At 46.2% G+C, this 16576-nt stretch overlaps 2 protein-coding genes across 3 annotated transcripts in view; one reads left to right on the top strand and one right to left on the bottom strand.

The window, feature by feature from the left end:
• RBPJL (recombination signal binding protein for immunoglobulin kappa J region like) overlaps positions 1 to 1902 on the bottom strand; it is a 46414-nt gene extending 44512 nt beyond the window's left edge. The window contains exon 1 of one of the 2 annotated variants that reach the window (XM_035121697.3): positions 1782 to 1806. In XM_035121697.3, coding sequence (XP_034977588.3) covers positions 1782 to 1791 — 10 coding nt within the window. In that variant the 5' untranslated portion in view covers positions 1792 to 1806. Of the gene's footprint in view, positions 1 to 1781 lie in introns of both variants that reach the window. The other variant, XM_035121698.3, reaches the window with a different exon arrangement.
• The window catches only part of MATN4 (matrilin 4), a 38288-nt gene that overhangs the window by 13675 nt on the left and 8037 nt on the right, over positions 1 to 16576 (top strand). The window contains exons 2-7 of the mRNA XM_035121696.3: positions 11171 to 11292; positions 11879 to 12451; positions 13118 to 13240; positions 14843 to 14965; positions 15493 to 15615; positions 16311 to 16433. Of these exons, the coding sequence (XP_034977587.3) occupies positions 11217 to 11292; positions 11879 to 12451; positions 13118 to 13240; positions 14843 to 14965; positions 15493 to 15615; positions 16311 to 16433 (1141 nt within the window). The 5' untranslated portion in view covers positions 11171 to 11216. The remainder of the gene's footprint in view (positions 1 to 11170; positions 11293 to 11878; positions 12452 to 13117; positions 13241 to 14842; positions 14966 to 15492; positions 15616 to 16310; positions 16434 to 16576) is intronic.

A 16576-nucleotide genomic window follows, 5' to 3' on the forward strand; every position in this document is an offset into this window, starting at 1 on the left:
GAGGCAAAGCCGTTGCTGGCCATCCTCACGGTGCTTGTTCCTTTCTCTTTGTTTACATAACATCTCAAGCTGTGCGCCCAGCACAGCCCCTGGCCAGCTTTTCCTGAAACATTCTAACCTTGTTAAAGCACAGTAACACTCAGAAGAAGATATGGCCACACTATCTAACATGAGGCAGGAGGTACTTAGGAATGCAGCTGTCCTGTGTCCAGGAGACTCGTCTAGGTGAGCCAGCCTGGTGTGCCTGGTCCTCAGCACTCAGAGTAGGCACTCGGAACTGGCACAGCCTAGGAAGCCACCAAGCAGGAGTTGGGTGACCTGCAGCAGGTGATTCTGGGTTGTATGCAGTGAAGTCATTGAGTTTGCGGGACAATTTCAATGCGCAAAGGCATTGACTTTGCTGGAGTCAACCCTCTGGGTAGCACTCATCAAGCCTTTTTTAGAAGCTTTGATGAAATCTATGAGTGGGGCCTTGCTGGCTAGCCCCACCTCCATCACTGTGTGCCCCCACTGCCCCCTTCCCTCCCACTCGCTCCGTATTAAGTTGGCTGGCTTCAAACAGTGCTGGCTCTTCTTGTGGGGAATGCAGGGACCCCTCCCACTGAGTCATTGGGCATTCAATCTGGGCCACCCCTCTTCCTTCTGTTGGATATGCATTGAGGGTTTTATGTATTTATTTGTGTAGCTAAATTATTTCTAACCTAGTCTTCCATCTCAAACTACCAGAGCTGGCTACGAAGCAGAGTAAAATACAGAACATAAAACCATAAATGCATTAAATTCCAGAAACTACCATAAATGTCACCAGGAATTGAAAACACAGTAAATAACAGCACTCTCCAAAAGCACTGAAGCGGCTGCATACTTCAAAATAATTTCACAGCTAGCATCCTAAAGATGCCTTTAGTAAACTGATGAATGAATTTTGAGCCGGCACTGGAAAAAAGCATGTGTGGAGGTGTTCAGAATTGGGGTGCCACCACAGTAAAGGATTCTTCTGCATCAGAATCACTGTCCAAGACAATGTCCAAGTATATTTTCCATGCAAAATATACTGTGGAATGTTTTGACGGAGGATAGCCTAGTCGGTAGAGCATGAGACTCTTACTCTCATGCTCAGGGTCGTGGGTTTGAGCCCCACATTGGGCAAAAGATTCCTGCATTGCAGGGAGTTGGACTAGATCAGGCTTCCTCAACCTCGGCCCTCCAGATGTTTTGAGACTACAATTTCCATCATCCCTTACCACTGGTCCTGCTAGCTAGGGATCATGAGAGTTGTAGACCAAAAACATCTGGAGGGGCGAGGTTGAGGAAGCCTGGACTAGATGATTCTATGAACTCTATGATTTTATGATTGTAACTTTCTTTGCCAAAGAATTGAGAGCCATCGCTCAGTGGAAGAGCAGCTGCCATGTAAACAGATGTTCCCAGGTTTGATCCCTGGCATCTTCAGGTAGACTTGGAAGAGAATCCTGTCCAGAAACTTTGCTGTGTGTTATTCTGCTCTGCTCTGGGGCAGACAGTGTGTTCACCCATGTGATTCAAAATTGGAATATTCAAAGCATTTCTATTAACCAGCGTCCAGCAAAGGGGAGAAAAAAGATTAAATAAAGGATTGACCAGGCAGGCCACACTGAAACCCAAAGCGGCTGCTTTTCTTGAAACTCAGGATTTGGCTGTTAGTCCAGACAGTACAAAATGGGAACACAGGCAAGACATTGCTGGGTAGAGCAGTGAGAGGGAGAGAGCCAGGACTCCTATTGGGTTTCACATTGACATACCTGGCTCCATTATATGATCAGGGACCCCTTCTTCTAGCTTTTGATCATTCCAGGAACTGAAAGCCTGCAGCCTCCATTCGCTCTTTGACTTTCTCTCTCTCTGCTTCTTTTTATGCACTCGCAAGGGGACTGCTGGCTGAGATAAGCTTTTTTGGCTGCTCCCTAGTTCTGTGGAGTCCCCCCCCCCCAACCCTGCATCACGCCTTTTAAAAATTAGGAATCGTAGGCTGCCTTTCCAGTAGAGCCACTTATCTCTTGTCCAGCTTTGCCAAAACACAAATACCCTTATCCCCTCTGCACAGGTTGTGAAGGTCTTTGCTTTAGACAACCCATTGGAATATCCTTGGCTTTGCAGCAGAGCTCTTTTTTAATAATAATAAAAAAACAGCCCACAATCTCCAAGGCCTCCTGCTCAAATGCTTCCACTGCTGCTCAATATTTGCACATCCTTTCCCCAGCTGCTTTCCTGCTCCTGGCTTCTCACAAACCTCACACTACCACCGAACAACCGGCTGCAGCGATGGGGGCGGGGAGTTGAGGGCAATGCTGGTTCCAGGTTTTGTTTGGTTTTTTTTGGTTTTTTTTAGCAGGCTTGTGGGCAATAAGCGGGTCTCCTCCTTGTTCCCCCTCTTGCCCACTCACTCTGCCTCTGGGCCCAAATCTCCCTGCTGCTTAGGACAAGGGGTGGAGAGCCCTGGGGACTGAACGTGGCTCTCCAGGACTTCCTATTTGGCCCTTGCAACTGTCCTTGGGCTATCCCCTCCTTGAATGCTTTTTTTCCTGGCTTGAGTGTGTACCTGAACTGTGGAGTCCCTTGCTCGCCAGGACTGAGAGACACCTCTGGTATATATAGATGTGTTTAGAAACAAATATGCATAGAAACCTCTGGTCTTTGCATGGCTGGAAGGTTGCCCATTGCAAAGGTCAGAGTCATGTCTGATACGCCTCCCACTTTTGCATCTGAGCCCTACCATCACCTGCATGCAGCCCGCCTGCAAGGGATGTGTCCCTTGGGCTAAAGGATGGCTGGGTTTCAAGTTCCACATCTTTTCGAAAGTGCGAATTGAATAAATTGATCTTCAAACGGGAATTGGGTCGAGTTTCTCCCCCATCCCCATTGTGTACGCCAACTTGCGGTCCAAGGTTTCAGGAAGGAGTCTCCTAACCTTACCTGGAGATGCTGGGGATTGAACCTGAACCTTCTGCCTGCCAGGAAATGTTGTAGCACTGAGCTATGGCCCTTCCCCAAATATTGTATGGTGCATCTGAGCGGTCAAATCGATTTATTTTCTCATTCTTTCATTCATTCATTCATAGACATCTATAGCTCACACTTCATAATGGGGTTCTAGAGTGGGTTGCATGTAAATGGGAGGGATATACCAACCTCGCTCCTCACCCCTGCCAAGGCCTGCTGAAAAAGGTGCATCTTGACCTTGTCACAGGGAAACCCTACAGATCTTGATTCTGGGGCAGGTTTGTATGGGAGGAGGCACTCCTTGAGATATTTGGGACCAGTCCTGTCTGCCAGCATCCCGGCCACTGCATTCTGCACCAGTTGCAGCTTTCGAAATGAAATGTCTTCAAGGGGCAGACCCACATGGAGTGCATTGCAGTAGTCCATTCTTGAGGTTATCTGAGCATGGAGCACTACAGCCAAGCTTTCTCTGCCAAGGAAGGCCCATAGTTTGAGACAGTCACTCGTAGCCACTGAAGCCACCTGACCCTCAAGCAACATTAGTTGGCCAAGAAGCATGCCCAGCCTACTGACCTAATCTGTCTGGGGAGCGCAATCTCCATTCATAAAAGGTTGCCCACTCACTTTGCACACTTGAGAGCCTGCAACACACAGCACCTCTGTCTTGTCTGTATTCAGTTTCATTACACACACACACACACACACACACACACACACAGTAATCCTTACTATAATCCTGTAGGGATGGTCAGCAGTATTACTATGTGATTCCTCTCTGGTTAAAATAAATTGGTTCTCTCCTCATTTTTAAAATAAGCATCTCACTTCTCGCTTTTTCTCTCATTTCTTTTTCTCGAGTTTTTCTTTCTTTAGTTGAGCTTTTGAAATGGCCTGGACCCAGACAGAATCAGGCTGCTTGCCACCCTGTCATTGAAGCAAGGTTTGGACATGTAGAATGCAAGAAATGTTATGCATGGCACAGCTGCCCAAAACAATTTTTTGTGGTTATTGCTGCATTGCCAGAGAGAGAGAGAAATAATAATAATTTAAGAAGTGGTAAAAACAGTGCAGGTTTTTTTTTTTTTAAGTAGAAAGTGTTCCGCGCAAATGGCTTTTGTAGCAGCTGAGGTTTTATCTCACCGTGTGTGATTCCAAAATTAAGCTAACCCACATGACTTTTCAACTGGCTCTGTGGCTCATCACTCCATCCCTGGAGTGTCTGGGACAGAGGGGTAGTGGTAAATTGTGAAGGTGCTGTTCATGCAGAGATACTACGTCTTCAACAGGAAGTGAAGCCTTTTCTCATGTCCCTACAGTCCCTGGTTTTCCTTGACATCCAGTCTGACAAAGAGTTATGCTGGATTCGAAAACTTGCTTGCTATTTTGTGACATTTTGGTGGGATTTTAACCTTCAGCCTCATATGTGAATGTAAACCTCCCTCTTCCTCTGCTTAGCAACGGTTTCTATCTGAGAACAGCTTTAGTTGTTTGACATGAAGAGGATCGGCATATATCTTCCCCACACCACTCACATAAGAGCAGGATTAAGAGTCCCGCTCCTGTTGCTGTTCAGTGAGTCAGCACAGTCTAGTGGTTAGAGTGTCAGACTAGGAAATGGGAGACCCGGGTTCAAATTCCGACACAGCCGTGAAGTTCGCAGGGCGACCTTGGACCACTCCCTGCCTCTCCGTCTAACCTACCTCTCAGGGTTGTTGGGTGGATAAGAAGAGGGGAGAACCATGCCCTGCCCTGCTTGGAGGGAAAGGCAGCAAAAAAAAAAGTAAATAAATATTCCAGGGTGGCGCCGGAGATTGGGCACAACTCCTTTCGAGGTGCAAGCAGCAAAGCTGCCTTCATGGTACTTTCTCCAGGGGATGCCAACAATGCCTTTGCCCCTGCATTCATTCATATTCCTGCATTGCAGGGGGTTGGACTAGATGATCCTCAGAGTCCCTTTGAAACATTCAACCCCAGGGCTAAATCAGTAGGTGAGAGGAAGACTTTGTATGGCTTGTGCTAGCTCTGTCCCCCTTCATCACTGCCCCCTTTGCCCTCTGAGATGGAGGGTGACTGCAGCAGGGAGCCTGCTGTTCTTAGGTAGAGTCTCTGGAGGAGATCGAATCGTGAGAAATCAGGGTTCAACATCCTTTCAGTGTCCCTCCATGACCAGGCGCTCCCCAGCAGATGTTCCGAGGGATGGTGGTGATGGGGGAATCTAGAATGCTCTTCCCTGCCTGCATGTTGATTTAACCCAGAAGACAAATGTCCGAATAGCGCTTTAGGTACTTACACAAAGCAGATGTGGATGTGCTTTGATGCGGCTTGCAATGGGGGAAACTTCCACATGTGTTAATTTGAACAAGGATGCCTAGAAATGTCACCACACAGTCCAAACGATCTGTTGGCCCTTTATTTTCAGCATACCAAGAATCTGGCTCAAAGAGTGTGAATTTAGGTGATTGGGGGGGAGAGATAACAGAGGGATATAAAAGAAACAGTAAGGAGTAAGAAAGGGCCTCATGTAAGAGGGGAGCTTGGAGGAAGGCTTTGAACAGAGAAAAAAAGATGTGACACCAAGTTGGTATTCCGGGGGGAAATTCCAGGCATGAAGGGCAGCAGGTCTAGTGGGTAGAACTGTTTAAGAGTTGCTGACTTCAGGGCAGAACTAGAGTATATTCCAGGGTTTTTTAACTGAAGGGGCAGAGAGGAAAGAGACAGGTTTTTGCCATGTTCTGTGGAGTCAAGTGACATTACATACCATATTTAAAATTTATTATTATGTTATGTCCCACCTTTCTTCCAAAGAGCTGTTCCTGGTTCTCCCCCCACCCCCCAGTTACAAACAAGTCATGCCCCTCTTGTCCTGGTTTAACACTCTAAGCACCACACCTGATGACCAGTCAGATATGGGAAGGAAAGAGATAGGAAGAATCAAAGGCAGACGGGAGACTTTTCCTGCATGGATGGTGCTAGTATCAATAGTAAATGAGGCCCCAAGGGGGCTGGGGAAATTTAATGATTTATCATTTGTACCTTGTATCGGGTGGTCTAAACCACTGAGCCCTAGGGCTTGCCAATCGGAAGGTCGGCGGTTTGAATCCTTGCGATGGGGTGAGCTCCTGTTGCTTGGTCCCTGCTCCTGCCAACCTAGCAGTTCGAAAGCACGTCAAAGTGCAAGTAGATAAATAGGTACTGCTCCGGCGGGAAGGTAAACGTTGTTTCCGTGTGCTGCTCTGGTTTCGCCAGAAGTGGCTTAGTCATGCTGGCCACATGATCCGGAAAACTGTCTGCGGACGAATGTCAGCTCCCTCAGCCAGTAAAGCAAGATGAGCATGCAACCCCAGAGTCGTTCGCGACTGGACTTAACTGTCAGGGGTCCTTTACCTTTACCTAAATGATAGAAGTCACATAGACTTAGAGTATCCTTGATTACTGGACAATATATTTTGTGAACTTCTTGGTTCTATAGAGACTTACTCAACACACTGATTTCAAAGGGACTTAGGTTGCAATCTTATAAAAATTTACATGATAATAAGCCCCAATAATAAGTTGCTGGGGCTTACTTTTGAGCAGGCATGCGTACGGCCCTACTGTTGTTTAGGATCACAGCCTAAGATAGCAGAATCTTGACTATGTCCACTCAGAAATTAGTCCTATTGAATGCAAAGGTACTTACTCCCAGGTAAGTGGGGATAAGATTGCAATTGTATACACTAACTTAGAAGGAAACTCTGTTGAAGAATGGAATAAGATGTTTAGGATTGCAGCTTCATTCACAGAGTAATAAAAACACAGTTCTAAGCATAAGTATTTAATTAGCCACAATACTTATTCTTAAGTAAACATGGGTAGGATTGGTTTGTGAATGTCTGTTTTAGTCTTGCTGCTTGTAGTTCAAGAGTCCTGATAAATGTCACTGGATCCACTAATAGATAGGGGGTCAGATCATGAATGTAAGCAACCTTGTCTGCTTCTTTTTGTGTCTATGAGACCTTAAGACTTCAAAAATAATAATAAAAATCTTTTTGCAAAGGCAGTTTTTCTTCTTCTCAAAAACAGCTTGCCTGGTTAGAATAGTTCAGATGTGATTTCCTTAATTGCTTTTTTGGCATGTTTTCCTTAGCATATATTTGCATTTTTAACCCCATTTGACTAGAATCTTTTGATGCTCAGAAGGAACCAAGATTACCTGGCATCTCCTTGGGGAGTATTCAGTTCCCAATGAATGAAAAATTGCCACTTTTCTTAACTGACAGCTGTATGAATGGAGGTGTTTGGGTTTGCTTTTTGGCTCAGAGACAAATTTGTGTCAAACTTTGAAGACGCATGAAGGAGGAAAGCTTTCTGGTGCAAAGAGAGAATATTGTATGCATACAAAGAGAGCCTTTAGATTAACTGTAGGTGCTCAATACAAGTTCTTAGAAACGAGGAAATGGCATGAAGTGACAAGGTGTAAAATGATTAGGAGCGGTGAACAAAATCTTGTTTAGCTTGTGGTCATTTGAAGGCTAATTTTGAATGCTATTTTATGGATACAGGGGAAAATCTGTAGAATGGGCCACTGTTCTTCCTTGTTCGGAGTTAATAGCCTAATTGCCTGTGGAGGATAAAATTCACCTCTTGGTGACCAGGCAGCGTTTGAACATTGAGAAAGATTAGCGAAGGAAATCTATGTATATTTACTCAGGAGTCGGCACCATTTTGCTCAGTGACAGTACTTATATCAAAGTAAATACATTTAGATTGCAGTCTAAAGACTTGATCGCTCCCCCTTTTCAGGTGACCAGTGTAGGGATGGACAAATTTTTGTTATTTCTGGTTTCTCTCAGGCTGCGCACACATTACTATTTACTTTGGCTTCAGTGCGCTCCCATCACTACTGTTGGAAGCTGTAAAGACCTGGTGTTAGCCACAATCTGTAGGCTACAATTCTGAAGTTTCTTGAGAAATGCTCCAGTGTTTTCCATCTAAAAGCTGCAATTAAAAGTGAGGCGTGTACAGTTCAGACAGCCATTGCAAGTGCACAGAGGACAGCTTCATTGAATTTGCTTCGCTCCAAAGGATCCTGGGAACTTTCATTTGTTAAGGGCACTGAGGCTTGTTAGGAGACCCTTATTTCCCTCATAGAGCTACAGTTCACAAGAGTTCCCTGGGGAAAGAGGGATTGATTGTAAAACCACTCTGGAAACTGTAGCTCGCTGAGGGAAATTGGAGGGGGGGGTGTATCTCCTAACAACTCATCAGCACCTATTATGTACTGAGCTGAATCCTAGAACAATATTTCAGCACCCTTAATAAAACAACAGATCCCAGGATTCTTTGGGGGGGAAGCCATGGCTGTTTAAAGTGGTATGGTGCTACTTTAAATGTATAGTGCAGATGGGACCTAGTTTAAGATCCACAGAAGGTTGCCCAGGCCTGCCGGATAGCCACCTTACACCCCCATTTCCAAGCAAATACAAATAAAGTTTGCTTTTCTTCATTATTTTCCTTTCCAGAAGGGAAAGGAAACAGGGGCTGTCTCCTTTCTCTTGTTCTCTCCCCCTCTGCCCTTGATGCACAGCTAATTCCCATGGGTTTACTTTCTGAGACCGACAGATGCCAACAACAACATTTGGGTGACATGGATAGCTATTTTAACCCCATCTCTCAACCTGCGGTGCCTTCCAGGATTCGGGGGCCCATAACTGTTTTGATGGTAATGCATCATGGGGATGGGTGTATGCAATTGTTTTCAAGATTGCAGCAGGAGGAGTGTTTTAAACCTTCCCTTCCCAACTATCTCCTCTTGGGGGAAAGCAGAAGCTCCCTTTGACTGCCTTTTGCCATGGTGTCACTCTTCTTCCCCCATTCACAAATCCTCCCTAGAGCCAGCAAAGGAAACCAGCAGGCTAAGCTGCTTTGCATTGCAGTGGCCCCTGGTGGATATATCAAAACACCACATCTTTTTTTAAAGAATTCAAAGCTTGTCCCTCTTATTAGAAAGCTGGAAAACCGTTTCCCAACCTCATGGGTTTGCAAGCAATTTCAGTCATGATTTTTTGGCCAAAGCCACTATTTCCACAATGTCATTAAACTTTGGGGGTCTTTTGGGGACAGTTTGCAGTCATCCTAAATATTAGCAGCTTTTGTGGGGAGCAATCTGGGTCATTTCTCCAGATGCTTCTGTTGTAGCAAAACTGCATTCCCCCCTGCTCTTAGATATCAAAAGTTGTTTCTGGTGAAAATGCAATGCTCTCCCCCCCCCCAAGCTGCTGCAACCCAAATGAATTTGTTCACCATGCTGTGGAACAATTACATAAGGACATAAGAAGAGCCTGCTGGATCAGGCCAATGGTCTATCTACTCCAGCACTTTGTTCTCACGGTGGCCAGCCAGGTTCCAAACACTACAACCTTTCCTCATAGGAGAGTAGCTCAATCCCTTGATCTTTTTGGTTGTCCTTTCCCAACTCTGCAATTTAGGTAGGTAAAGTCTAGTAGTCAGCTGCTACATGCAGGCACATGGCTCATTCTTGGCCCAACAAACTGGGCCTTAGAATGGCTGTCTGTCTGTTTCTATCCCCAAAAGAGCCTGAAATGTTTGGTTGCTGTCTGTGAGTCCATTGAGAGAGGCACCTGATGAAAACCATCCAAGGTATTCTAGCAAGATACTTAGAAGCTTGTCCTGAATTTGATCACAGCAGAGCTATGCCTCTGTGGTGGGGAGAGTATGATTCTTGGCCCAGTGGCATGACCTTAACAATAAGTAGAGTTGTATCTTTGAAAGCAAAGAGCTGGGGCCATCCAATTTCTCTTTTATCTCTGTCACATTTCATCTCCAGAGCTCTGCTCATTATTTGCTTTCTGCTGCTCCAGATCACATAACCTATCTACCCTTGCCAAGCTGGGCACGGTGCCCATCCTTGCATTGTCCTCACCTTGGTATGTCTCAAATCGCTCCCCTTGCTAGCCCTTCTTTTCCCACTGAAAGTTCCTGTTCTCGGAAGGGTCCGATGCTAATCCTGTTCCTTGCTTTGGGTTGCTCTGTGGCTTGATTTGCAGCATGGGGAAGGATCACCAGCCCATGAACCAAATTAGGCCTGCCAGGGTTCATATGACATCTGGTGTGGGGCAGGCAAAGTGTGCTCCCAGCTTGTGTTCAGTGCCACTTAAGTTTAGTGCCAAATGCAAGCCACATGGCTTTGGCCAGGGTCATATCTGCCTGGCATCGCACAATGTTAGCAGAGGAAGGGGATTGTAAAGGATGGGTTAAATCACCTTACTTCCCACACCAGGGTTCCGATCTGGATCAGGTAACCCATGCTAGCTATTTGCCAAAACACCAACAGCCCCTGCACTTAAGAGCATGTGACCAACATTATGTGCAGTTTGGCTCTGATACTCAAGTGTGGTAACTTCCTTCCATAGAATAGCATCTTGAGTATAGGGCTGCCAGTTGGACTTTTCCTTTTTGCAGTGTCTTCTTCTGCCCTTCAGAGGCATAAGCAAGATGCTTGGCTCAAAGAAGGCTGAAAAGAGTGCCTGTCCTTAATAAATTGTTCCCGGTTTATATGTATGCTGAAACAAGGTTTGTCCAGCTGCCAGGACAGCTCTGTGTCTGAAAGGCAGACTGCAGTTTTACAGTGCCTTATGGATGTGGAACTGTAACACAGTATTTCTGCAGCAATACTACTAAACCACAAAATTGGTGGGGTGGTGGTGAAATGCCCTTGCATTAAGAGTACTTTGTTCAGTAACTTGGAGCTCAACGTGCTGAAATTTGCAAAGTTGCTGAAAGGACATGGAGACTTATGTTGTGTTCCAAAATGGATCCAGGCACTGGATCGGTGTCTGCTTGTTTTCCCCAGCACAGATCAAAAGCAGATGGTGGTGGTGGTCTCAATCCTAAGCACACACTCACCAGGAAGTAAGGCCTGCTGAACTCAGTGGGGCTTCCTTCTGAGTAAAACATCCTTAGGACTGTGCTGTTGTTTGTACTTGCCCAGTTCACTATTTCACATAGTAATTTGGAACACTTACCTTCAAAATTCTGATTTGGGAGTTGGGCTGCAGTCCTTAGTTTTCCACTGGCCTGGGAGCAAGCCCCATTGACTTGAATAGTAGACATGGTAAGGATTACAGCCTAAAACAAAAAAAGTGAAGGAAACGTAGCAGAATCTCATTGGACATTCTCTCTTTCCCCCCAGAAAATCTTCTAGACTTCTTCCTGGGATTCTGCAGTCTCAAAACTGAATGATGAAGCTGCTATACGTTGCCCCTCTCCTCCTCCTTGCCTTTACAGCATTGGAAGCCCGACCGAAACTCTTAGGTAAGCTGCCAGTCGAAAAGATATATAGAATCATAGAATCGTAGAGTTGGAAGAGACCACAAGGGCCATCCAGTCCAACCCCCTGCTGAGCATATAGACAGCAGATACCATTTGAATCAGAGCTGTATTAAGGATAGCAAGGAGTAGCCTGTGAATTCATTCTCACGAAAGGAACATAATCACTTCTGGGGTTTTTGTGGGGGTATTCTGCAGCATGTCCTTGACATAATAAAAGTGCATGAGTGTTGGATTTATACTAGACCATGCACACATGGGAGACCATGAAGCTCACTGGGTGACCTTGGGCCAGTCACTGCCCCTTAGCCTAACCTACCTCACAGGGTTTTCGTGGGGATTAAATGAGGAGGCAACCCATGTACACCACCCAGAGCTCCTTAGAGGAAAAAGGTGGCATACAAATGGGATAAGTAAATAGTAAATGTTGCTCCCATCAGTCTCAGCCAGCATGGCCAATAGTCAGGGATGATGGGAGCTGGAGTCCAGCAAATACTTGGAGGGCCAGAGGTTTCCCCCACCTTGGTAGAGAAAGTTGTGAAATGAGATCTCTCTTATTTCCCTCCTCCAGGGACGACAAAGTGTAAGACTGGCCCCCTGGACATTGTCTTTGTGATTGACAGCTCACGCAGCGTCCGCCCCTTTGAGTTCGAGACCATGCGGCGCTTCATGATTGACATCATTCACAACCTGGATATAGGGCCCAACGCCACCCGGGTAGGAGTGATCCAGTATTCCAGCCAGGTCCAGAACGTCTTCTCCCTCAAGTCCTTCTTCACCCGGGCGGACATGGAGAAGGCCATCAACGCCTTTGTCCCCTTGGCTCAAGGCACCATGACGGGGCTGGCAATCCAGTATGCCATGAACGTGGCCTTTACCACCCAGGAGGGGGCGCGGCCGCTGCACAAGAAGATCCCTCGTGTGGCAGTGATCGTCACTGACGGGCGGCCCCAGGACCGCGTGACAGACGTGGCAGCTCAGGCACGAGCGGCCGGCATTGAAATCTATGCCGTGGGCGTGCAGCGGGCAGACATGAACTCCCTCCGGGCCATGGCTTCTCCCCCACTGGAGGAGCATGTGTTCTTGGTGGAGTCCTTTGACCTCATCCAACAGTTCGGCAAGCAATTCCAGGACAAGCTGTGCGGTGAGTTATGGCGCCAGTGGCAGGGCGGTCAAGCCACCTCCCGTGGCCATTGTCAACATTCAAACGTGGTTCAGTGTGAGATCAGAACGTTGAGGGGAAAGGTGGCATGTTCCCCCTTCGAGGAAACCAGGATAGAAGATAGCTCAAGCGTTGTACATGCGTTCTTGCTTCTTGTGTTGGCTGCAACCTGTAATGGAGGTGGAGATGGAGTGGTTGTGAGCCCGTGAATTGATTCACAATTAATCAAATGCTGGTTCGTCAGTCAGTCTTGGCTGCTCTCTGCGAGTTTTGGACAGTCTGCCTGCCCCTTTTATAAATGTGAATTTAAAGCAATTGCGAGCAACTTTCTTATTAAGTTTTTAAAACATGTTTAAGTGTACATAATGCTCTGGGGACTGCTGCATGTGCAAGGGAGCGAGAGACAAAACTGGTTGCGTCACAGGCACCAGCCAATCAGTGTTGTGCACAGCCAGCTTCTGCTACCAGCCTGTAATACCATCCCCCACCCGCACTGCAGTGCTTAGCCTGGAGAGAGATATGCTTCCAAATTTCTAAATTGGCCCCACTAACAAAAAACTCTCTGTCTCCACCCTGATATATCCGTTCTCATGTGTAATGCAAGTGGGTGTAACCCCTATTTACCCTGTGCCATCTTGCATCTTCCAGGTGTTGATATGTGCACAGAACTGGATCACGGCTGCCAGCACACTTGTGTCAGTGTCCCAGGCTCCTTCTATTGTCAGTGTAACCCAGGATACAAGCTCAATGCTGATGGAAAGACGTGCTCCAGTAAGTAAGATCAGTTCGTTCAGTCAGACAGTTATTAGGGCTCATGAGACAGACAGTAATTCTCCCAGTTCCTAAACCTAGATTACAATGCAATTTACACACTGGATGAATTTTATTTTGCAACTGTGTCATTGCTGAGCTGCCAACGAGTAATAAGGTTCAACAATGAACCATCTGTATAATGTGGATGCAAGCTGAACATTTGCCGATATGGGAATAATGTGGCATACATTAGCCGACACTGTTTATTCTGGGTAAGAATCCCTTGCAAAACAAACAGTGCTGGGTGGGAGGAAGACTCAGAAATGGATCTGTAGATAATAGATTCAACATAGATAATAGACTTGTAGAGTTGGAGGGGATCCCAAGGGTCATGTAATCCAACCTCCCGAAATATTGGAATCACAGCTAAAGAATCTTTGACAGATGACCATCCAACCTGTTTAAAAACCTCCAGTGAAGGAAAGTTCACCACCTTCTAAGGTGGACAGTAGAACAGTTCTTACTGTCAGGAAGTTCTTCCTCTTTAGTTGGAGCCTCCTTTCTTGTAACTTGAATCCATTGATCTGGGTCCTGGGCCTGGAGCAGCAGAAAACAAGCTTGCTCTATCTTGCATGCGACAGCCCTTAAGATATTTGAAGATGGCTATCATACCACCTCTCAGTCTTCTCCAGGCTACACATCCCCAACACCCTCAACCGTTCCTCACAAGGCTTGGATTCCAGACTCTTTATCATCTAGTGCAGGAAATAAATAAGAGAAACAGCTGTGATACCTGCATTGCTGGTTGTTGTGCTGGATCCCTGGACTTCAGCTGATGGGTGAGGACCCTCTAGTGGATCACTGGCTGATCCAAGGCAGGTTGCAACAGCAGCGCTACTAACATGCAAATATATGGTAAAAGACTGAGAAGTGTTTTCACAAATCCATGTTTTGGTTAAAAGTGGGCCATGAGTCTGAAAGGGTTAAAGATTCCTGATGACACTTGGGTTCCCATCCCACAATTTTGTGATTCTGTGAAAGTGAGAATGTGCCTGTGCCTGTGACCTCTTATGAGGATGTGAGAGAAATTGGATTCAGTTAACATTTAAGGAGGAACCTATCTAATTTGCAGTTTCCAAAACAACGTATAAATGAAAACACAGCCATCCTTCAACGTTTGCACTTTTCTGGATTTTGCAATGAAGCTTTCTGGCCAAGCAATGTGTACAGAAATGCATACCCTGGAGTATGAGGGGGAAATAGCATACGAATGTGCATTGGATTTGGGTAAATTGCTTCGCAGAAATGCATATTTTGGGCAAAGTTTGCATACAAAAGTGCATATATTAGGAGAAATCCTAGCAAAAATGCAGGTGAATTTTCACAAAGACTTGGGGGGGGGGAAAGAGTTGCAAAATGAGGAAATGTGGAGGGCTGAACTGGAAAAATGAGAAGCCAAAAGCCAGCCGATCTGCCTACCCCCTAGCTTCTTGTCCACATGAATCGCTGTACCTGATATCCTCTGGCGGCACTCCCAGTGCCCAAGTACGCATGGACAAGCCTTACCTACGGCTTTTGTTTGCCCAGACCATGACATGTCCTTTTTTTAAACCTCTGCAGTCATCGATGCCTGTGCTGATGGGAGACACGGTTGTGAGCATCAATGTGTCAGCTCTCTCGGCTCCTACACTTGCCGCTGCCGGACAGGCTACCAGCTCAACCAGGACAAGAAGACATGTAGCAGTGAGTAATCTTGCATCTAAGGGCATCCTGCTGGATCAGATGAGAAACCTCTCTAGATCTGGATCTTCTTTCACACAGTGACTGATCAGGTTCCCCTGCGGAGCCCACAAGCAGAACTCTCCCCACTGTCGCCCCCCAGCAATTGGTATCAAGAGGCATGGAATTAGTATATTGCCATCATGATAGATCATGTCACCTCTTAGTCACCAACATGGTGGTCGTTCCTGATAGGGGAGTTTCTTCAGCCCCCTGTGAATTTTGGCTGCCCTTTTCTGCCTCTGTATGTACAGCCCTGTTTAGGGAAGTTTTTAAATGACTGATGTTTTAATGTATTTTAAATCTTTTATTGGAAGCCGCCCAGAGTGGCTGGGGAAACCCAGCCACATGGGTGGAATGCAAATGAATTATTATCATTATTTATAATATTAGGGAAGGGGTGGCTGAGTTGGCGGAATAGAGGCATTTTGCAGGAGGGAAGAATGGTTTCCTGATCACCTCGAAAGCATTTCCCCCCCTCTTTCTTCCAGTGATCAATTTCTGCAACTTCGGCAACCACAGCTGCCAGCATGATTGTGTGAATATCCTCAATGGGTACTATTGTCGCTGCCGTGATGGTTACACCCTGCAGGCTGATGGCAAGACATGCCAGGGTAAGTGTTGCATTGTGTGGCTGTGGCGGAGGACACCATATGCATTGGTGCAGGGGGGGGCAGGGGAAGCAAAAAAGAAAAGCAAACAAGTGAGCTAAAACATAGAGTGCAACATCTGGCTATGATTCATTACTAGGTTTGCCAAATGAACTGTTTTGAAAATGAGTTGGGATGTCTCAAAAGAAGACACCCATAGAGTTGGTGGAAGGGACGTTGATGTGCTGGATTTATGGGCTGTGACTTCAGTATGAAACATGTTCCTAAGAGTGCTGGAGAATCCTGGTGATCAACATAACCAAAGGCAATATTGCCTTTCTAATTTGCCTTAGAACCATAGAATTGTGGAATTGGAAGGGACCACAAGGGCCATTTAGTCCAGCCTCCTGCAATGGAGGAATTACAACCAAAGAATCCATCCAGACGGTTAAAAAAACCTCCAATGAAGGAGAGTCGAGCACCTTCCATGCTGGCCTATTCCCCTTTTGAACAGCTTTTACTGTCAGAAAGTAAATCCTAATATTTAGTTGGAATTGCCTTTCTGGTCATGTGATTCCGTTGGTTCGGGTCCTCCCCTCTGGAGCAGCAGAAAACATAGTTTATAGCTTCTTCACCATACGGTCCTAATGGTTCTCTGCCTGGTGCAGCGTACTGAACTCCGTAGCTAGATGAAATTATCCCCATGATTTGTGTTTCAGCCAGCGACCTCTGCAATAGCGTAGAGCATGGATGTGAATTTAAGTGCGTCAGCACTGCAGGCTCTTACCACTGTCTTTGCCCAGAGGGTCAGCAGCTCCAGGCAGACAAGAAGACATGCAACAGTGAGTATTAGGGGTCTTCCTTGCTATGGAATGTCCTTCATGCATGGCTCCTCTTTGATACCTAAAACAGATTCCCAGCCATGACATCTCACATGACACAGAGCATTTCAAATAGATGGCAGCCAGGTAAGTGGCGATGTCTT

This window comes from Zootoca vivipara, chromosome 7, assembly GCF_965207765.1.
Source record: "Zootoca vivipara chromosome 7, rZooViv2.hap1.1, whole genome shotgun sequence".
Lineage (NCBI taxonomy): Eukaryota > Metazoa > Chordata > Lepidosauria > Squamata > Lacertidae > Zootoca > Zootoca vivipara.